At 45.5% G+C, this 22688-nt stretch overlaps 1 protein-coding gene across 3 annotated transcripts in view; it reads right to left on the reverse strand.

Moving 5' to 3' along the window:
* Positions 1-399: 399 nt before the first annotated feature.
* OBSCN (obscurin, cytoskeletal calmodulin and titin-interacting RhoGEF) overlaps positions 400-22688 on the reverse strand; it is a 196106-nt gene continuing 173817 nt past the window's right edge. For all 3 annotated transcript variants that reach the window (XM_087731710.1, XM_087731701.1, XM_087731692.1), the window contains 20 exons: positions 22337-22537; positions 21695-21755; positions 20514-20591; positions 20194-20366; positions 19616-19642; positions 18945-19097; positions 18166-18211; positions 17511-17588; positions 12988-16636; positions 12242-12364; positions 11004-11114; positions 10718-10885; positions 10153-10275; positions 7988-8158; positions 6571-6691; positions 5659-5898; positions 4771-4994; positions 4230-4305; positions 3602-3751; positions 400-3466 (listed from right to left, as the gene is read on the reverse strand). In XM_087731710.1, coding sequence (XP_087587836.1) covers positions 3289-3466; positions 3602-3751; positions 4230-4305; positions 4771-4994; positions 5659-5898; positions 6571-6691; positions 7988-8158; positions 10153-10275; positions 10718-10885; positions 11004-11114; positions 12242-12364; positions 12988-16636; positions 17511-17588; positions 18166-18211; positions 18945-19097; positions 19616-19642; positions 20194-20366; positions 20514-20591; positions 21695-21755; positions 22337-22537 — 6151 coding nt within the window. In that variant the 3' untranslated portion in view covers positions 400-3288. The remainder of the gene's footprint in view (positions 3467-3601; positions 3752-4229; positions 4306-4770; positions 4995-5658; positions 5899-6570; positions 6692-7987; positions 8159-10152; positions 10276-10717; positions 10886-11003; positions 11115-12241; positions 12365-12987; positions 16637-17510; positions 17589-18165; positions 18212-18944; positions 19098-19615; positions 19643-20193; positions 20367-20513; positions 20592-21694; positions 21756-22336; positions 22538-22688) is intronic.

A 22688-nucleotide genomic window follows, 5' to 3' on the forward strand; every position in this document is an offset into this window, starting at 1 on the left:
AGCTGGAGCTCTTCCCACGTTCTGGCCAATGGTTTGATCTTTGCAAGCTCCAAACCATGCCCAGGAATGCCTTGGGATAGCTGGGCAGGTCAGAGCCATAGTGACATATCTTGGCCAAGTGATGTCCTTGCTCCAAGGCTCTAGCAAGAGGAGTTTTTGGGTGGATGGTTTGCACGAAGGCTCCTCACTGCTAATGCACAGTGTATATTTGTTGTTATGACTTGTAGGGACCCCAGGTCAGGGTTGAGGGATGGGTGCTGCACCAACATGGACTGGGCTTGGGAAAGGGGTATAAAAATAAGGACAATGAAAATGTTTCAGCAGAAAAATCTGGCTTTACTTCCTTGTCAGAATGGTTTATTTAACCAAACAATATTGAGTCTATAAAAGACTTCAGACATGCTCAAATGCATGCAGCTGTGAGAAGCAAAAAAAAAAAAAAAAATCACTTAATTTGAGTCATATACGGAAGAGTGTGAAAGCTCCAAATGAGTTAATCTGCACTTTAGTTTTATGCTTAGATGGGTTGTCGCCCGGCACTGAGCTTTCCATCCCAAAGTGTACCAGCAAGAGTAAAGAACTAGCCTGTGCCAACGGAAACCTTATTAGATTTGTAAAAGAAGTTAAATTGGAAGGAATCCAGGGTCTTGAAAAGTTTATTGGGGGACAGACCTCATGGCAGCGTCTGTCTCGTAACACTCCTCTATCCCCCAAGAGAACTGAGCGTTGAGTCTGGCCCTAAAATCTTGGTTTTCTCTTCTGTAGTGCATAGAGAAGACAATATTACTTTGACTTTCAAAGCTTTACAGTCTATGGAGTCAGCGCCCGCTCTCCACAGCACAGTGAAAGCTTCTCCGCTACGTTACAATTCCTACTCTGCGCACCGTGCAAGGGATGGAGTCGTGATGGTGCACACTTCAGATTTGGAACAATACGGGTTAAACGTGTTGGAAAAGACCACCCCTGGTTAAACAGCATCACTTCTACTATTAAACTGCAATGCGTTAGGGACTGTTTTCCCATCTTCGTTCCTCTAAACACAGCCAGATACGGATCTGAGAAAGCCTCCACTTACTGCTGCTTGTAAGGAAAATTGAAGAAACTCAACAGTACCAACAGATACATCATTCACGTCAGAGAAACTCAAAGGAACGCTGAGGTTATAAGTACAAAGCAATGACACTGCTAACACCATCCATTGCAAAGGAAAGCAAATTTTGAAGGAGGAACTGGAACATGAAAGTTCAGGATTTTTTTTAAGAATTAAAACACGCAGCATTGGCCGGTGACACTGCGGCCGTGTCTTCTGGTAGATGCACTCCCCAGGGAACAGCCAGGCTTCAAAGTGGCAAAGTCTCTCAGTGGCACAACATCTGCATGTAAGAGGTCATGGTCACTACTATTGCGTTAGCTACCTTTACTGTCCGGTGGCCAAGTTATTCCCAGCAAGTCGCAGCAATATGCCCAAATACCCTGTGGCAGGCAAGATGCATTGATCCAAACGCAATGAAGCCAGGCAAGATGAGGGAGTGTTTTTGATGGGGAGCAAAGCAAGTCTGCAATGAACCGCTCACACCACTGCCTGACAGCCTTGGATGTGCTCAGAAAAGGCTTTCTACACAAGCCCATTTTAGCCTCGCTTGCGAGGAAAGCCATACATCTAAATGCTCCATGTGCCAGCATCCTGGCCATGGGGAACATCTCTGCCAGAGAGGCCCAAGCACCAAGTCACAGCTTGGTTTCTTCAAGAGTTGTTTCTATGTTTGTTCTTTAACAGGTTTTTAAGACAATTGATGCAGATGCAGTCAGGCAGGTGAGAGGTTACTCTAAGACCCTATGTGATGGGTAAGTCTGTCATCTAGGTCTAATGGGAGACTTCAAATACATGCCCCAAAAAACAAGTTTTGCGGTGTTTTCAAACCTTGAAACCTTTGAGGATCTCGGTCAGCTCTGCAGACACAACAGTGTGGGTGCCCATGGAGAGCTGGTGACCTTCCATGGAGCCACACGGCTCATTGAGCAGCAGGCTGGGCTCTAAGAGAGCAGGAGGCGGGCCACCCAAGTGGAGCAGCATATGGAGGGTCAACTTGGACCCCAGGGAGAACAGTAGCTCTTCTCAAAGCCAAGCAAGGTATGGCCTCTTGCAGGAGTAGGATGAGGAAGATGTGCAGTTTATCAGTTACTGGAAAGCCCCATTGCTGTTGCCCTTCCTGTACACGCCTTGTGCTACAGGGTCGAGCTACAAAGCTGCTTTCACAGACACTGGCTCTTCTTGTTTCTTGTGACTTGGGCAGGAAAGAGGTTCCTCACAGAGTATGAAAAGCCCTAGTTAAAAATCTCCTCGGTGGTACCACTGTCACACATGTAACACATATACCTCCTCCCTTTGCAGGCTTTTGTTGCTGCACGGCTAGAAGAGCTCTGCTCTAGTCCCGTATTTAATCCCAGGTCAGGCCCCATGGGGATGGTGGAGAACTTGGCCAGGTAAGCGACATGCTGCGCCTGGCTGCCGATGGATGCTAGCAGAGTCCCGCCTCTCCAGCCTTGTGTCTGGCACTTGGCAAAGACATGGGAGCACAGGACAAGTCAGGTTGGGAAGGAGCTCAGGAGGTCTCTAGACCAACCTTCTGCTCAAAGCAGGGTCAGCTATTGACTCAGGCCAGGTTGCTCAGTGCTTTATCCAGTTGGATCTCTACATCCCAAGCCTGAAGATACATTGTTGTGTAATATCAGCCCCCAAAAAGGGCTTCACTCTTCCCTATTTTCTCATCATAACTGGTCATTGAATTCTTTTGGATTGGAGGCAGGTGAGAAACCCACCAGTCACTCAGACCTTGCTGCGGGGGTCACTGTGGGATGAGCAGTGCAGTAACATCTGAAAGCACATCCTGGGGCCAGGGGCAGAAGTCAGTGCCCAGCATTTGCACTCATGGAGTCTTTCTCACCTCAGGGAAGGATTTGCAAAGTTTCTTGGGGCTGGTAGCTAGACCCATTCAGAAATGGCTACGCAAATCTCTCCTGATTTTTCCAGGAAGCGTGCAGCCAAGTGACACACATACTGTCAAGTTACCGTTAGTCAGCTGAGCCATGTTAGGTCTATATTTCTGTTCTTACCTTGTGGCAATGCATGTAATATGGATTAATTTGCTCAGTTATGCTAAATTGCATTCACAGAGAGCAGTTATCCCAGCTCAGCTGATGCACAGCAACTTGGCGAGACTCTTTGGTACCAAACACTAAGTGCAAAAGGGGAGAAGGAGACAATTCACGTCCGTGGCCGCATCCACGTCACTGTGCAATCATGAGGCCATACTTGGAGCACAGCAGGCCCCTTTTCTTTTCCCGTTCGGTGAGGAAATTCCTCAGTTTGGTGGTGGGGAAGGTAACCAGTGCTTGCTGCCTGTTGTCCAAGCCTGTCTCCTGGAGCCACGGGCTCTGAAGGCACTCCAAGGCTGATGGCCTTCCCCTAGAACAGACAAAGGTGAGAAGGTCAGTTGGGGATCCATGCTGGGTGAGAGGGCTCCTTGCAAATGGAGAGAAAGAAGGGATGATGCCAGGATCAGTACCAACTGTCCCATTGGGAGAGCAGACACCATCTTACCAGGGATTTGCACACAGCGTGCTCTGGAGAAACGACACCGCTCCCCCGGAGAGACCCGCGTAGCACCGCGTGAGCTTCACTTTACCCTTCCTGGTCGTTCTCAGAAATTCACAGGCTACATCAGAGCTGACAGGGTAGTTGGCACTCAACCTGCCCCAAAAGAAGAGAATTGATCAGCATGAAGCTCAAGATGCTCCTTCTCCCAAGAATTCCCACCCAGCAGTGACAGGAGGGTCACGACAGTGCACAGAAACGTCATATGGGAATGCAAAATCCCAAAGGCCACGGTTCTTCTATGGGTTTCATGACTTTGGCTGCTTTTCCACCTGGGGTAGTTTGAATTTTCTTATTAAAGTTGGGGTTTTTCAGATGAGGCTGAGTGAGAAACACCAGCAGCTGCTGTGTTGTAAAAGAGCCTTACTCTACTTGGAGACATCGCTGGGACTGGGCATCCTTGCATGGTGCAGCCACCTCCGTACTCTCCATCACACAGACTTCTACGGCATTGCCAAGGAGAGGGGACACAACAGAGGTTAACTCTCTGAGTCAATGCATCTCCCCTGCTTGCTGACTATGAAATTCCACTTTTAAAGCTGCTCATAGGGCAGGGAAAGACAGACTGACTTACATGATGAAGGCTGTGATTCCGATGGACCAGATATCAGTCTGCGGGAGGGCTCCTTGCTCTGTCAGCAGTTCTGGAGCTAGAAAAGCAAACCGGTGTGAGCCAAGCTCCCCTCCAATGCAGAGAACAGCACAAAAAACAGTGGGTGCTTTTATGCTTTGCTACCTTCCTAAGAGTGAAGAAGAAAAAGCTTCTAGTAGAGGGAGCTGATTGAGGTAAGGCACCCTCGTGGGTGATGACTGCCCTGAAACCTTGAGAACATCAGGCCAAATGGCAGTAATACTATACCCCTGAGCTCTGGACACGTGGATGCCAGCCAGAGCAGTGTTGGCCGTGACCTCTGGCTTTGTCCTCTGTGGTCTGCAAGTGGGACAGCTGCCACCACGAGCTGCTCCTACAAACTCACACTGTTACTTGAGGGCAGCACCAGGGAGACTTTGCTTGCTGGGCCAACTGCTGTCTTGACCAATGCCTCTGTCTCTCTTTCTGTTTACCACAGATTGCGTACGAGGCCAAGGTTGCTGTGACTGAACTCTGGACTCACCCATGGTTTCAACATAGTCCATGCACTTGTCCATGGTAATAACTTTGTCCTGTGTGTAGAACTGGGCATTGCCAAAATCCAGGACTTTCAGCAGGTTGGGCTCAGTGATGATCATGTTTTCAGATCGGAGATCCAAGTGCAGGATGCTGTGTGCGTGGAGATACTCAATGGCACTGAGGATCTGCCACAGGTAATCTCGGACCTCCACTTCTGAGTACGATGTCCTGGTAGAAGAAAAGGGATAGAAACCAGAGGTGTCCTATCTGCATGCCCAAGGACACCATTCTACACCTACTATCATCCTCCCCTGGATGTCTAATCCCATGAGGCCCTTGAAAGTCAAGCAGAAACAACTCTACTCATTTAGCAAATCTATTGTGTATGGAGAGGTTGGTCCAGACTGTGAGTCAGGTTTACAGATGCAAGAGGTTCAGAAGGTTGTAGAGCTGCACGTCAGAGAAAGCAGTGGTTGTGCAGAAATCAAAATGCAGTTTTGATGCCCACCATTCCCTCTCCTTTAATCAGCAGATTTCAGCAGATCCATTTTCTGCCACTGTGAGAAACAACATGGAGGAGAAATGCAGCTCCCTGAGCCACAATAATCTCCTTGTCATGGGAGAGGGGGTTTCATATCAACTTCTTGCAAACTGCTTTCAACATCTCAGCTGGGTGGCCCTGAATTGTCCCTACCCCAACCTTGTAAGGAACTTAAGTAATTTTTTTATATCACAAGAAGTTGCAAAACAAATGCATCACAAATCCCATGTGCAATGACAGCACACTGGAACAGATGGAGAGAGATGATCCGGTTTGTCAGGGGAAAGCAATAGGTGTTTTGCTCCCTACCCCAGCGCTAACTGGAAAACCCTTCCCTCCACTTGTTATTACCGTAATGCCAAAGAGTGGAGCAGCTCTGGTCCCACGCACATCTCCTGGATCAACACTAAGTGCCGTGGGCTGACGTAGGCTCCCTTCAGCTGAGCTATATTTGTGTGATGAAGCTTCCTCAGGACTTGGTACTCGAGAAGCACAGTCTGCTTGTCCTCTTGCCAGTAAGGAATAATTTTAGCAGCTAAAGTCTTGCCGCTTACTTTTTCCCTGCACTGTCGGACAATGCTGAAACGTCCCCTGGTACAAAGGAACACAAAGGCAAGTTAAGCTTCTCTGCTACTCCTGGAAGAGCCAGGAGCTTCTGTTCTTTAAAACCATCAGGATCCCATGCTGTGTTTTTCATCCATGCCCAGTGTTGAGTTATTGCATCTACTGTCACAGTTTGCACATCCTCCTGTCTGTCTAAATTGTACAGTCACTTCAAATTGCAGGAGTGAGAGCTTAACTCCTTTGGGAAGAGAGAAGGTGGCTCATCATGTCTCGAGCAAGAGAACGACCCCCTGCCGGCAGCCACCTCATTCTGTTGGTAACAGAAGTTGGTGCCTATCTTCTAGGCAGAGAAAGTTGAATCCCGACCTCATGTCTGAAACTGGTAGGTGCAAAAGTTGATGAAGCAAGGAGAGGAGCCTTTGTTAGCCCCCGGCTCCCTTCACAATATACTAAGGGGCTGTCCTGCTGCCCAGCACAGACCCTTTCGCTCTCCCAGAAAATCCACACCCGAATCCTAGAAAACCAAGATGAAGATCACTCTGCCAACAATCTCAGGTTTATATGTATTGCTGTGGAGGTGTGTTCAACAAAACACCATGACAGTAGGTGAGCAGTGCATTTATAAAAGTGACTTTTCTAAACTCCAGCCATGTGTGGCATTTCCCTCTGGCTGGTTGAGTGCTCAGGTGGATTCATTACCTTTTGATCTCTGTTTGGAAGGCGTAGGTCTGGTATGTTGGGAAAGGCTCAGATGGTGCGATTATTTCGCTCTCTTCTTCAGTAGCAGCTGATGGGAAGTTCTGCATTGCAGCACGAAGCTCTGCAGAGAAAAAGTGACAGGGATTACATGGGAAAACACCTCTGCCTGGAAACTGGAGCCTCTCTGAGCCACCCTCCGCTGTCTATGAACAACGATGAAGGTGACAGCAGACCTTTCTCCAGACAAGTCTGCAGGTTGTCTCCCAGCTGTGGCACCCAACGCTATTTGAATGGAACAGTTTCTGGACTGTCCACCCAGTAATTCCCCGGTGTGACCACTCCAGCCTATGAGGTGGGTTGTATGTTGTGTGCTATGATATCAAACGTCTCAGCCACTGCTGCTCATCTTCTCACATAACAAGTCATCAGGGCATGGTAAGACACTGACAAAGAATTAGAAACTTCTTTTCGTTGGATATTTCAGGGCAGCAACTGAAACTTGTTCTGGTTCTGGCACTTGGTTGTGTCCGAGTGCTCCCTGAAATATTAAAGCATCCCTTGGCACATTAAAGCATCTGCTTGGAAATGCTGGGCACATTGAGATATGTTAATGAATCCTGGGCCAAGGGAAAGCTGAGGATTTAGGGTGAGTTAAAAATATCTCTGTGAATTGATTTTTAGAGAATAATCATCTCCACTGGGAGGAAATTCCAGTTAGACCATCCTTCCACTTCTTGGCAGAAAGGATACTTCCTTTGCTACAAGGATATATTTGCTGTGGGGTTATGGTTTCCTTAATTTTAAAAACATGTAAATAGTACAAAGTATTCAAACAGGTGAAAAAAATAGCAAATCAAGCTTTCTTTACTTCAGAGACAAAATACACCTGAAAAATGCACCACGGGAGAGCGATAATTCCCAGTAGCAAACACCAGAACCCATAAATTAACTACTGAACTTAGGACTGAGTCCACGACAAAGAGCAGGCCCAGGGCTTTCACCTGTGGCAAATCTATACCAACAGATCAATACCTCCAGTAACACATTCATTGTCCCAGACCTGTTTCCTCATGATCTCACATCAAAAACTGAGTGTGTTTTCGATGGGTAGTCTACAGTTTCCAGATTTTTATTTTATTACTATATTTTAATATATGTTTACATATTATTTATATTTACATACTGTTATTATTTTATTGTTTGTTTGTTATTTACACATATTCCCCTAACTGTGTCCAGAATTAGAAAATAATCTACTTTTAAATGAGAAAGCCAAAGAGGAGGAATCCCTAAACCACCCTGAGCCAAGTGGAATTGGTCTTGATTCACTCGCTCCTGACTTCTGGACCCGCATCCAACAGGGTGCAATTGTTTCGATGCAGGAAAAATACAATGCTTTCTTGGCATTTGCTCTTACCCATTTGATCCTTCCCAGTGATTTTCACTTTGGCAGATGGGTCACTGTAAGGGCCCATTCCTGCTTTACTGGTGCAGGCTATCCTGAAGCAGTAGATAAACCCCTTGGAGAGATTTTTGGCATAGTAGCAGCAGTCAGCAACGTCAGAAGCAAGAGTCGTCCACTCCCCATCTTAACCAAGGAAAGACAGAAGAGAGATTAGAACTCGTTTAAGATGGTCACACAGGGTTTTTTTTTGCATTTTGGGGTGGTTGTTTTTTTTTTTTCCATCAACTTTACTTCTTTACTTATGTGCTGGGAATATGGAGAAACAGTGGAATCTCGTAGAGTGAAGGAAAACCTGACTTGCTATGGCTGGCTTTTGTGCATGGTGCCATTCGCTGTGCATGTGCCAAACTCATCTTTTCTGAAATCAGTTCAAGATGTGGCAATATTATTTCAGAGGAATGATGAAACTTTCCTGTATAATTTCTGTTTATCTAGTTCATGCTACCAATCTCTAATGCAAATATACATCAAGAACTGCAAACAAAAGCCTAGCAGAAGCACCATTTTTTTCCCCTTTGGCGCTGTCTTGAATCCAATTGATACCATGAGGTGCGGGATTTCAGGACAGAACTATCCACTAACACCCTCCTAGCAAACACAGTGTTTGAAACTTGGGCTGGTTTACTCAGCTTTTATGAAACTCAGATGATTTTTCAGGAAATTGAAATTGTAGGGACTCATGTGACTAAGTTGTGAAATAGAAAATCACCAGCAAATATTTAATGATCATTCATTTCACATGATGCTGTGTCCCATACCTTGCCATTGCTGCTGTGCTCAGGGCTGAACTCAACTCCCTGAGACTGCCTGAGATTAAACCCATTCTTTCATTCAAATAAACACTGTAAGAGAGCCTCAAACCATAGGACAAGCAATAATTTGCCACTCAAAACAAAGGTAGCAATGACTTCTCAGGGTGCTGGTTGAATTAGGATGTGTGTATGTGTAAGGAGGAGCAGATACAGCTTAGAAACAGAGAAAAGTATCTGCAGAAGCAGCATGCAAAAGCCTACTGTCAAATAGTAGAGAAAACAAAGAATTTTCTTCTGATTATCTTAACCCTCCCGTGTTCAGGAAAGCAGGACTTTGCACGTTCCTGCCAAATACACAGAATGCAATGGAAGATTGTTGATGCTGTTTCCTGTTTTTCTTCCGAATCGGAACAACTTGCATTTGTATCCTCCCCACAGCCTCGCCTACAGTTGTGTCAAAAGGAATAACAATAAAGGAAGCCACATTGGAGGAAAAGTGACTGACACCAGTTCCAGAGTGAAAAATCGGAAAGCTGCTGCCCATGCTCATGCTAATCCAGAAAGGAGTGCATGTATGCTTGGAGAATTAAAATAAGGAACATGGAGCAGTGGAATCCAAAGGGCTGTGTATCTGTGTCTGCAGTAGAAGTTACTCTCAGACATAGCATTCATAATAGCAGCAAAAGCAGTCCCAGGAGAGACAGAACAGGCTTGGGGATTTGATTCAAAGTTCGTGGAATTAAACAAGAAAACATCTGCTGCCTTTATCAGGCTCTGGACCAAGCCTTGGAAGAGAACATCAAAGGGATGATGCTGTTTTGCCAGACTTCTGTCATCTTGTCCTGGCTGTTTGCTCTAAGCTTCCTGCATAACCGGTGGAAAAAGAAAGCATGGCAGTTGAGCATAGGATGAATTGCCTTTTTGATAGACCGTCTTTCTCCACAGACTGTACAGAAAGCCTGGGTATAGGATGATATCGTCTGCTGATCGTTGTTGCTGTGCATTATTAGTGTGTAATGTTGCCAGAACTGCAACTTGAGAGGATGACTCAGGACTGCGTACCTGGCACAGCCATGCATAGTCTTCTGTAGCTGTTCCGTTTTTGGTCACAGCTTCCATGCGACTTAGTTTGATTCACACTTTAGCAAAGCCTTTGTATGAGTATGCATATTCCAGGCTGATTTAGCCAGCACAACACCTAACTTTTAGATGGCTAAATGAGGTCTGTATGAATTTCATTCCTAACTCTAAACTAGGGAGCTAAAATCAGGCTGTTTCTGAATAAAAATAAAATATCCAGCTGGTGAAGAGATCATACGAATCGAGGTGTTCCCTGCAAGGCATAAGGGCAGCACTCCACCTTACCTTCGCTCTTACACTGGACAGTGTAATGGACGGGGGTGTTGGTTTCCACAGGTTTCCAGACCACCTGCGCTCCGTCCTCGTAGACTTCCACGATGTCAGGGGGCGGAGGGCTGGGAGGAACCTCTGTCAACAGGAGGCACGCAAACCAGTGACTCTTAGCAATGGCACTGCTGCGATACATACCTCTACGCCCAACATTTCTCAGTTACAGATATTTATAAATATATATAAATGTATATTTATATATATATATATATATATATGTACACACACCTAGTGGAACAGCAATTTAACCATGCCTAATTTAAACTCAGTATTAAGATTTTGAAGTCCGGTTCTAGAACCACATGGTTACTGGTGTGGCTATGAATCCAGGAGAGCGACTACAGGGCGAAGAAGAGGGAATGAACCTTGCAAAATGTGCCACGCTACCAGACAACAAGGCTGTGGGTCAGATTTTCCTCTGAACCTATCTGCAGAAATCTCACCTCACAGGTATTTACAGGTCACATTTTTGGGCAGAAGGACTTGTAATACCTACTTCTCTAGCTACGTCTTCTCTTACCTGCTTTTCTTATGATGCAAGAGGTGGATGCTGAGCCCAGGGAATTTGTGGCCACACAGGTGTAAATACCAAAATCATCAGCACTAACAGAGAGAATAGTTAACAGCTGGAAGTTTTTGAGCGTGGCTGAGATGAGGATGCGGCCGCTGCTGTGGACAGGTATCCCATCTGAAAAGCAGAAGGTAGGAGAGATAAGTACCCTGCAAATTCATACCAAGGTGTGTAAAACCCTCCCTGCACCCCTGTCCCAGAGGTTAGGGACTCCCTAGAGGGATGCCAATGTCACCTCTGAACCAGTCGATGTGCAGGGAGGAGTGAGCGGCCGTCCGGCACGACAGCGTTACGCACTGTCCGACACCAGCAGCCTGATCAATGAGCTCCTCGACGAACGAAGGTGCTGCAAAGAAGAGGAAAAGCAGCGATTCAGAGTGGCCAGGAGGGCTATGTGGAACATAAGTGCACACAGGACATCAGAAAGCATTTTTAATTGGTTCAAGAATATTTCTGGTTCATGGTCTGGCATTCCTTTGACCACCAGTTGGAGAATCCCTTGGGCATTGGGCATACATGTGCAGGAGCCCCGTTCAGCCCCGTGGACGCAGTGTGAGTGCTCATACATGGTAATCCAAATGGATCTTGGAAGGTCCATGGGGAACATCTGCATTGCCCAGCCCCACTGGTACAGCTAAGGCAGCAGAACAGCTCAGAGGAGAGAGAGAGAGAGCATGTTCACAGCAAGAGTTTACTTCTAGCCTAGCTTAAATATGGGGGCAAAACTAAATGATGGTATTTCAAGGACAAGGGGATCAGATCAAGACAACACAAGAAGGGAGAAGAAGAGATAAATTATGGATACAGAAGGAGGAAAAAAATCATAGAGCATCAAATCTGCTGCTGTCTCCATGGGAAAGGCGGAGCTCAGGTTTTCTTCTGTGTTTCTCCATTTTATTTTCTCCGCAGTGCCCAGGAGCTGCCAGCCTCACACACCTGCCCTTCCCAGGGCTTGGCTGGGCTCTGCTGAATACTGGGGCATGAACCTGACCTCAGAAAATGCTCCTGCTAGAGTCAAGGGGAAACTTGCCTGGGCAAAAGCAAGTTCAGCTTTGCTGACATCCATTTGGGGCCGCCCCACCAGTTTTCATTTCATAGCTCTATAGCAGCGTGTCTGGCCCTTACACACGCATGCAGGACTGGAGCGTAGGAATTCACAATTCCCCTCTTCTGCCATCCCACCCTTGGATACTCCATTTATTCTCTTTCTAGCTTACACATAGATTTTATTCCTTTGCAGTGGCTTCCTAGAATGGCTCCAATTTGCCAGGAATGCCAAGACAAGACAGTTTTAGCAAGGACATAGTTATGATGTAAACAGAGGAGGCTGGCTCGTATTGCATGAGTTGGTCCAGGTCATCTCAAAACAATCATTGCAGATCCATCCATAGAAGCTGGCCTCACACAGCACTATCATATTCATTAGTGATACTTCATGATAAAACTAACTGATGACTTATGCCATAGCAATACCTTTCTCCTTTGGCATGAGGCTTGATAACTTGAATGAAGAGAGCGCTGATTTCCTCTTCAGAGATCCTTCAGCCCCTGTTAACAGCTCTTTTTCTACTGCCTCACTTCCCAGCTCACCAAACTCTGTTTCGAGAAAGGATGAGAGGTTATTCAAGGCCATCCTCCTCCCCATGGCATCCGTTTACAGCAGGCAGTTCTGCTGTTCACACAGAAATAGCTCAGCAGTCACAGGTTTCCTTATTAACGAGCCTTCGGTCAACAGGGAAGGCTGTGACAGCTATTACAAACAGAACGATGTCCTGGAAGAACAGGGCATATCTAGGGATGGCAGAGAAAAAAGGACAGATTCTGTTGTCCAGTGTCATCAACTTAGGTAGCCAGGGCGACTTCACCAACTTCTCCCAGTCACTTTAGCTTTAAAAATTTACCATGGTCAGATGATAACCGCAGAAGAAACTGCAGCAAGGAAAACATCATCCAGCCCTGATCTGCTTTTGTGCAAACTCAGGCAGGGGAATTTAAGCCACTTCCATCAGCAGATTAACCCAGCTGACTGCACTGAAATGAACCAGGAACAGAGAGCTCGCGGTGGGGCTGAAGACCACTAATTTCATAGCCTGCCACTGCCAGTTTTGCAATGACAGTCTAACCACAGCCTCAGATACGCTGGGGAAAAAGGAAAAGGCAGATTGAGCAGAGCCCAGTTATAGCAGCAAATCTATGAAGGCACAGAGTGAAATATTTACCTTCCTCTGCCTCTGGCTCAGGAGATGTCTTTCCTTTTAGGATTCTTGAAATGTGGGCGACAGAAGCTTTTACTTTCTTCTTCAGACTCTGCTCCACTGACTGCTCCACTGACTGCGACCTTGCATACGGCTTAAAGAGTCCTGGCTTCTTGTAGAAAGAGCTTTTCTGCTTGCCACTTGAGTCCTTTTGGGGGCCATACATTTCTTTATGACTCTCTGCCCCTTTCCCCATGGCTAATAAGTTAGCTGCCTTTGAATCCTCAGATATTTCCAAATGGTTCTTCCTGTTCTTGTTCTCTGCCTCTTCTCTGATGCACAGTCTTTTATCCTTATGCAAATGTCCTGCAGGAGGTGACCTTGCCCTTTCACCAAAGGGTATAAACCGTCTACCAGTTGGTTTGGGTGGAGGCTTCCTATAGTTCATAAATTCAAATGGAAAATAAACAATGTCATACAAGTCAGAGAAATTCAAATAGGCAGGCTCTACCTCTGATATGTCAAGTTTTGGAGTTCCGCTGCCAAGACTGGGTGTTTCATCCGACAGGTCTTTGATTTTCACTAAAGAAACTTCTGGGTGTTTACCAGTGTCCTTGCTCACTGACACTTGACTGGGTCTTTTTCCAGTGTCCAAGCTCTCTGTTGAGGAAACACTCACTTGGCTAGAAGTGGCGCTCTCAAACGCCAAGTCCTCCAGATGCTCACATTCATGAGGAACCGTCTGTGCTCCCTGCCCTTCCAGCACCACTGACTCCTCACTCAAAACAAGATAGGGTTCTGCAGGGTCATCCAGCTCAGAGACTTCTTCTCTTTTACCCCCTCGTACAGAAGAGAAGGAGGTGTCTGTGGGTGCTTGGCTACCTGGGCCTTTGTAGGACATCTCTGTGGGAGGAGAGATGTACTTTCTGCATTCATCCTCACCAGAAACCGACTCTGCCCAAATATTCATCTCTTCAGAGAGGGAAACCATCTCATCCACTAAGCCCTCCAGCACAGCCGACTCCTCATCGCTGTAAAAAGAAGACCTGTGATGTGAGAGCTCCTCACTTTGATCCCTGCAGAGCGATGGCGGGACTGTTTTTCCAGCATCACAGCTTCCACTTTCTAAGGCAATGCCTCTACCCTCACCAAAAACCTTTGGATGTTCCTTATATTCTAGCTCATAGCCTGAAGCTGGAGCAACTTCTGATTGTGAAGCAGTTAAGACACTTGGACGCCCACCATCCATATCAGCAGAAAGTCTGCCACCAGGATAGGCAGCCCTGTGCTGCTCAAACACCTGACGTCCAGCCTTGGGGAAAGGAGCAGGCATAGTCTGTCCAGCTGCTCGGCTTCCACTTGCTGTCACAACAGATCTCACCTCACTGCGAAGTGATGCCTTTGGATGTTCTTGCTTTTCACTCTCACAGAACAGGGGGAGGCCAGTATTTTGGGAGGACCCCATTCTAGCTGGCTGTCTGCTCTCTAGAATTGCAGGCACCGTGCCACTGCCTTCAGAAACCTTTTGGGGTTCAGCTCCCTTGATTTCAGCCTCATGGGCCAAACTGGGAACAACCTCTGCGACAGCTGAGCTTTCAGTCCTCAGAGCAGCAAGCCTCTCCTTGCTATGAGCTGGCCGTTCCCTTTCAGCCTGCCGTGCTCCATCAAAGACCGAAGTTGGCATCGATTTTGGTGGTGGGACTTTTGGAACAACAAGATGCTCTCCCTTCAGGACGGCTGATGCTGTGTCTATGTGAACAGGAGCCTTCTTGTGCGCTTGGCTTTCACCGTCATGGGCTGATGGTGAAGTGATTCCTATAATACCTGGTCCTTCAGCCTCCAGGATGGCAGATGTCACGTCTTTATAGTTCTTCAGCTTCTGATGAGCACTTTCATCAGCTGTGTGCAGAGCAGCTAGGGTACCTGGCTGTTTGCCCACCAAGACAGTAGTTGCTGGAGCACTTTGACCAGGAAGTTCCTGACTTTTGTCTTTACATACTGGAAGCGAATCGGTTTCTGTTTGTGGGCCTGTTAAAACAGCAGAGCTTTCATGCTCCATGAGATCAGATTTGGCAACACTATCAGCAGAAGTCTTCTCATGTGAATGTTTCTGCCTTTTGTCCTTCCAAGGTGGAACTGGGGCTGTCCTTTTGATAAGCAAGCTTCCACCTTTTAGGTCCGGATGGGTGTTGGTACTGTGAGCAGACTCCTGGGGCAGATACACGCCTCTCTTACTTGCAGGGGCTGACTTGGAGGTGGTCTCTGACTGTGTGAGAGTTGAAATGGACTGTTTGTCCTCCTGAAAAGCAGATTTACCCTCCATGCTTTCATGTTTTTGAGCTGATGATGCAGTTACATCTGCGCACTGGGCAGTTAGAATGGGGCTTTTGCCTTCCAAATCTTCAGCTTCCTCCTCGATGTAAGTAGCTTTTGACTTCTTCAGTAAATGTTTCCTATTCTCGCTCCTGTGAGGTGACACTGGAAGTCTCTCTAGCTGTGGCAGAAAACCAGCCTGGCACCCATTACCCTCACATTGTGTGGAAGGAGGGGGCTGTTCTTCTGAACAATCCTTGCTGGCTCTCCTAAAGTCCTCTTGCTTTGAAGTGTCTATAGAACATCCTTTGCCAGGCCCCACAGAAATGTCACAGTGGTCACTGCCTTCAGGGCAACTTTCCTGTAACAGTATATCATAGTCTTCTTCCAAAATATCTTGTTCCCGCACTGATCTTGAGGCTCTCAGCCTGTAGTCATCCAGGGAACGGCTTCGGCTAGCACCAGCAATGGCAGGATGCGGTGGTTTCCTTGCAGTGTCAAATGAAGCTGATTTGGTCAAGGAACCAAGCAGACTTTCCCTGTGATCATCTCCATCGTCAGACTTTCCTTCTTCTTCTTCCAGTTCGAACTGCTCTAGAAGGGGTTCACGGAGCCCACTGAGGGGCACCTTCGAATATCCAGCTTTCCGGAAAGTCCTTCTGGCCCTGTCCAGGTGCCTTCTGAACTCCCTGCCTGGTGAGGAAGGTCCCCTTGCAGGTAACTCAGCTGCTTGGCTGTAGAAAGTGCTTTTAATGACACTCTGTCTAGGAACACAGACAGGTGGCTTTTCTGTCCCATCCCCAGCCTTTTCAATTCTGTCCTTATCAGATAAAAATATGTCTGGTTTTTCTTTCTGACATAGATGTGATGTACTTTCTGTGGAAGTCCTCACTGATGAAGGCTCAGCAGCACCACTTCTTTGGGACTGCTCTGCTCTTTCATCTCGAAGCCTGGGATGGAACCCCTCCTCTTTCTCCTTTAAGATACTCGCCATGAGCTCTTTGCTTTCTGTTGGTGATTTGTCCCCCACTTCAGCTTTCATGGAAGCATACTTCCTCCTCATGGGTTTTACTGGAGGGACTGAGATCTTGGAGTGCTTCTCTTCACTTGAATGTTTTGGAGGCTCCTGATGGCTTGGTGCATCAAATATGGACAAGTGCAGTTCGGGTGTAGAGCCAAAGTGCCTCTTCTTGGGGAAATGCGAGTTCTCATTGTCTGAAGAGGAGCCGCTGGTACTGGACGAAGTGCTTTCTTCAATAAGATGTCGGGAGATGGCCAGGGAGGTGTTGTCATGGGTCCTTTCTAGGATTTCTGGGATAGACCGCATTACCAGTATGGATTTATAGCACATCAGAGATCGCTGAAAAGTGAAACAAAATACAGCACAATCAGATGGAAACATGGTGCGAGTATGGTAACACAAGCATACCAAAATGAACTTCTGCACTCTTAAATAGCACACATACTAGTTTAATAACAAAATGCCACCCTTTTGTACATATCCTCAATCCAGGCCTCATTTGCTCTCCAAGTCTTCCTCTTCTCTCATTCACAGAGGGGAAACTATATTGTCTTCAGGGGACATACTTGCTGTTGTGAACAGGGAAGCAGGACCCTGCTTGAGATTTTCAAAGACAGTCTGGCCACTCAAAACAGATGGAAAAGGAGTTTTTAACAGAACACATCAGATTAGAGCCTAGCTGGAATAAATGGCCTCAAATCCGTCGACTGCTGTACAACCTACAGTGACTTAGGCCAACAGAAGACCTACCATACTGTAGGAGGTAGGCTTCATCTGCTCTAACTTCTGCCATGTGAGACATCTCAGTTGAAGTTGAGCAGCTGGCCTCCCCTTACAGCCAACAGAGAGAAACAGGCATCTTCGGAAGGCAAACAACCTGATTATTTTAGAGAACTTCAGGAAAAGAGGAATCTTCTTGGGACCTGTCTATAATTCAGTACCAAGAGCAAAGGCAGCTGAGGGTACCTAACTGAGACACAACCATGTGTCTTACAGGCACCTGCATTAGCCAAATGATTCCCAGGCAGTAAAAGCCTAGATAATTTATTTCTGCCACATCCATCGACCACTGTCTTCTGCTTATTCCCCATTCATAGCCAAGCTGAGATCTCTGCTGTGCTCGCTATCCTAGCCTGATAAACTTCAAAAGATGCAAATGTAATTAAAAAGAAATATAAGTAAAAAGAACCAACATAGATTAAGGCCAACTCACCTGCCATTTGCTCCGAGCCACGATGAATTTGAGCTGCTTGGTGTTAATGAAATGAGCTGCTTCGAGGGGGAGATTATGCTGCCAAGTGGAATGAGAGGAAAATCATTGGTTAAAAAATCCTTACTTCAGTTCCTGAGAAGTTTTGGGTTAGGATTTCCCCCTTCCAGAATTGTTTTATTTAGGAATGTTACAATAGACCAAATGCTACAATCCCCTCATGGCTAAATTGTGGACAATCTCAGCTTTTCAATAATAAAAGCAAGCCCTGTTCAATGCATTTCATTAAATTCCTTTTTTTTTTTTTTTTTTTTTTGTTAGTTTTTAGCTCTTCTCCTCAGCGATTTAAGGCATTGGAATGTAAACCATAACTTTGCTCTGCAAAGCCAGTTTCCTTCTATACAGACATGCTATAGCTGCTCACATCAGCAGTAATCTTTATCTTTTGAAAGGAAAGATATCTTGACATGTAAATACCAATGTGTCTCCTCTTTCTGGAGAGCTATGCCTGAGCTACTCCCTAGGACAGAAAGTAGGAAACCAAGAGAAAAAATAAACCAGCAAATAATATAAAGCAGCTTTAAGAGCTGCTCCTCCAAAGGGCTCTTCCAACCTCAGTATTTTTAATGACTCTACTAAAGAACCAGGACAAACTTACCATGAACCACTTGTGGGCAAGACAGTCCAAAGCACTTGGCCTGGCTCTGATGAGAGAAAAGATCACCATTTTAGTAGCAAGTCACTTCCAACAGCAACCACAAGATCTTCCTGAAGGTGCCTGCTTCACGTGGACACACACATACAATTTTGTGTATGTCCTTAGGCTGCTGGTTTAGAGCTGAGAAGCCAAACAGACAGAGGCTTTCAACCCAAGGTTTCCTTCCCGTGAGGTGAAACGATCCTCCTTTTTCAGTCTGAGACTCCCTGCAGATCCTCAGGAAGACCCGAGGGCACTCCGCAGGGAGCCTGGTCAAGAGCTTCGAGAGCAGCCCTGAGAGTGACTTTGACTCTTTAGGTGCCCAGAGCAAAAATAGCTTTGACAGCAGGCAGAAAGAATAGAAATGAAATTAAAAAGCAAGTGCCTGCAAACAAGCCTTCGAGCCACCTTTTGTACTTGAAATTGCTTAATGAATGCGGTTAATATTATTTAATTCTCACATAACTCCCTCTATACCTGTCCTTGCTCTCCCCACTTCTCTATGTCATTTCAGAAACTCATCTGCCTGGAGGAGTCAGGGAGTGGGGACATCACCATACCAGAAACAGGCCAATTTGGCAAATAGCCAAGTTGCGTTTTGGGTAATGGGGAATAATAAGGAAGAATTAGGGCATAATGCACCACGTCTCACTCAGCTTTCTACTTTTCAAAACAACCACAGCTCTGATGATACCAACGTCTTTGCACACTGGCTGTAGGAAGCACAAAAGTGCACTCACTTGGGGTTCTGCTGCAGGATCCCTTTCATAAAGTCCTTTGCATCTTCACTCAAGTGAACAAAATCAGGAATGGTCCATGAAATTTCCCCGTTCTGGATATTTAGAAGGGTTCCTCTGTCGTTCTCCCCAGCAAATGGAGACTTGCATGTTAAGCTTATTTATTGAACACCATAAAATAAAAGGAGACAGACTTTAGACTTTTATTTGCTGTTCAAATGACAGAAGCACAAATGCTTACACGGGGCTTTAAAATGCTTGAGAGATTCCGTGCATGGGACTTGCAATGCTTGTGAGCAGTGCGTCCACTAACAGAGCATCTTTCCCCCCAGCATTACATGGCACTTACCTGAATTATTTATCCCTGTGTCACAGATAAGGAATTAAGGGTTTGATTTTGCACAGCTACAGTAGGCTGTTGGCTAAACCAGGCAAGGGGAAGGCTGAACCTCATCCACCGCTCTCATCGCTAACTGCAAGGAGAGCAGCTCTCAGGGACAATGACTAAAGGCCTGGGCAACCAGGAACCAGTGAGTAAAGGAGAAAACCACAAAAGAAATTGCCCTCATTATAGAAGGACTCAATGCTCCACTCGAATCCCTCACTTGAAGGTACTTGAGGGCTCTGACTGACAAAGGGATATTGAATGAGTCTCTCCAAGAAGATTTATTTACCTTAAATACGTGATGACTCCAACAGCCCTGAGGAGAGAGGGAACACAAATGTCAGGTGTTTGTCACTATTTCTCCATCCTTCTCAAGCACACAGCCCCTCCTCCTGCCGCTAGACACCCTGGCACAGTAAGACCACCTTCTTCTCCTCACCTTTCCAAGGAAAATAAATCCCAAAAGCTATTGTTTTCACCCTTCAATTTTTTTCCCTTCAACATTTTTAAAAGTTGTTTGCAAGTAATCCTCCATTTTTAAAGCACAGAGAGAGGAGAAGACTCAGAATACTTTTTTTGAGTTTGTTTGCCTTTTCTAGAAAACTCCTTGGGATCATCCTCCCTAATTTCTGCCTCTAATAAAGATCATCTCCTCTAAGATGCTCCTTTGCATTAATTAGCTGTCAGAGTTCAATTATGGTTGAACAAAAGAGACAGAAAGAGCTTTAAAGAGCCCTGATGGGTTTTGGATTCTCAGTGTTCACTTTCAGTTTGCTGTGTTGTTATCACTGCTCCATTTACTTATCAACAATAAATGGAAATTCAGGCCACCTAGGGCAAAAGCTTTTTAGAAAGATGATAGGTTACCAGATATCAGTTGCTTTTGACACTGGTGACTGAGAAACAATTTCTGGGGCAACAAACTCCGGAGACCCGTATTTGCTGAACTGAGGCTCAAAGGGTGTGATCTTCTGAGCAAATCCGAAGTCACAGAGCTTAAGGTCTTCCCTTTCAGGATAAACCATGAGGATATTCAGCGGCTAGCAAATGAAATAAAATAAAAGGGAGAAACTTTTCTTCAAAGCAGGCAATATTTTCAGTTGTAAGTAAGAATAATTTGAATAGAGAGTGCCCATTCCCTGACCAACAAGAGGCTATGATAAGCTAGACCTGCCATTGCACATTACCTTAATGTCCAAATGAAGGACGTTGTTGTCATGAAGATACTTGATTCCTTCCAAAATTTGCTTGATATACAATTTGACCTAAAAATTACATCAATTATTAAACAATTATTAAACATTAATAGTAAATAAGAGGGTCCTCGATTCCCCCAACATTGTTAATATATCAGGGAGGGAGAGATTGAACTAGAAATACTTTTAAAACTAGAATGAACTTCTTACATTAGTCTTGCAGTGGAAATAATAATAACATTACCCTGTTGAAGGAAACTGTGCCTCATGTGTGACCACATTGCCCTCCTGGAGCCTTCTATATGTCAAAAAGCCCTTACTTTAGAAAAAAAAAAACAACCCTACAAACATGCAAAAAAGAGATCCAGATATCCTCAAGTTTGATGAACCTTATCAACTGTCTAACTTATCTAACTCAAACTCAGCTCTGGCTTGGTGTAAATCAGGCAAACACATTTAAAACACAAATACATTTTAAAACTCTGTTGTAAACCTATTTACTTGACTATATGTAGATCCAATCTGACTATGACTGAACAAGGAGTGAAGATGTACAGCTAGCTTCAGCTTTGGAAGTCCTCTACCTTTGACATTTCATAGTGTTAGCTGACATTTGATTTTTAAACATCCCTTCCAACCCAAACCATTCTATGATTCTATGATATTTCCCTGAGTATTTCTAAGAAAAATCAATTTTACCAATAAATATGGGACACCTGGCTACTAGATGGGAGGTGTGAAACATTTTGAACTTTGAGCACCAAGGATCTCAAAAAGCCCCTTAGAAACTGTAATTTCAGCCCTTGGTTTGGAGACTGAAAGGGAGTGGATAGAAGTACAGTTGCGAGTGGATAAAGCATTATTAAGCAAGTGAAGATATAGGAGCTCCGGGTGACAGATGGCAAAGCAGCAATGATAATAGAGCAAATATCATCTGTATTAGGCTGAATGCAATGCTGGTGCTCAAAAATACTGGCTGTTTCTAGTTATTCCCCAAAGAAACTCAACTTAGTAATGAAAGCTGATGGGAACACATTTTAAAGGCTGATTCTGTTTTGACAAATTATCACTGGTTCAAAGACATTCCTCATATTCAAAAAGAAAAATGCAGCTGGAAGGTACTCTGGTGGTACCCACCACATCTGGGCTTTCAAATGAGAAAGAAAGATTACCTCTGCTTCAGTGACAACACTCTTCTTGAATAAACGGTCAAGGAGCTCTTCGCTGGAGCATCTGACAACGTCATTAAGGGAAAACAGAACTACAGTTGAATGCTTGTTTTTACTCTGTAACCACCTCTATCCAGCTAACAGCAGAATTCATGAGGTGATCTCAGGCAACGTAATGTGCATGTAATTCATTAAAGTCTCTATTGCAGCAGCGTCCTTCTTGCAGAACGGGGCTGCTCTAAACCTGTGCTCCCTGCAAGCAGAAGCATGGCATTGCTTGTGCTAAAATCTGCCTCTTGGCTATGGGCTTTTCTGCTCTGCGCTGCATTTTCCTGGTGCTCACCCAGACTGGATCTCATGGAAACAGAGTCCTTCTCTTCCAGACTTTTCAGAAAAGAGTTTTGGTGCCTAACAACTCATTCACATTTGTATATGCAAGTATCATGATTTTTCCTAAAACAGCAGAAACATAGTACTTCAGTGAAGATCTCACAGAGCTATGCTATCCTGCAGTGCAGAGAAAGGTTATGCACGTCCTTTTACCTCAGGCAAAACCTAAAAATGGTTAATCGCTTAGTTATTTAATAAATGACCTCTCCCTAGTACTTCCCAGCCTCCTCAGACAAGCAGCACAGAAAAGGATACAACTCCAGAATCAAAATCAGCGTTTTCCGTGTTTCAAACTGATCCAGGAGCCTGGTAATTCTGTCGTGGGACAGAGAGGCAAGAATATCCCTTTCTTGATGTGCTCGAGCCTTCGTTTTGCTTCGTAGAGGTATGAATTTGGCAGCACAAGACACTCTGTTCCCTTTGTGTACAACTCGTTTCACAAAGCTGAAGCAGCCCCTGTGTAAAAATCAAAGGACAAGCCCTGCTCAGACTTGGTTGAAAGCCCTCTACAGAGCAGGTGTAGACCTTTCCATGTCCCAGCCTTTGACAACTCCCTACTGCTCAGGGCTTAAATTCTCCAACATAAAAAGCTCATTTTCCTGTATGT

The sequence above is a fragment of the Nipponia nippon genome, unplaced genomic scaffold (assembly GCF_047370975.1).
Source record: "Nipponia nippon isolate SJK-2023a ecotype South Korea unplaced genomic scaffold, ASM4737097v1 scaffold_1, whole genome shotgun sequence".
NCBI lineage: Eukaryota > Metazoa > Chordata > Aves > Pelecaniformes > Threskiornithidae > Nipponia > Nipponia nippon.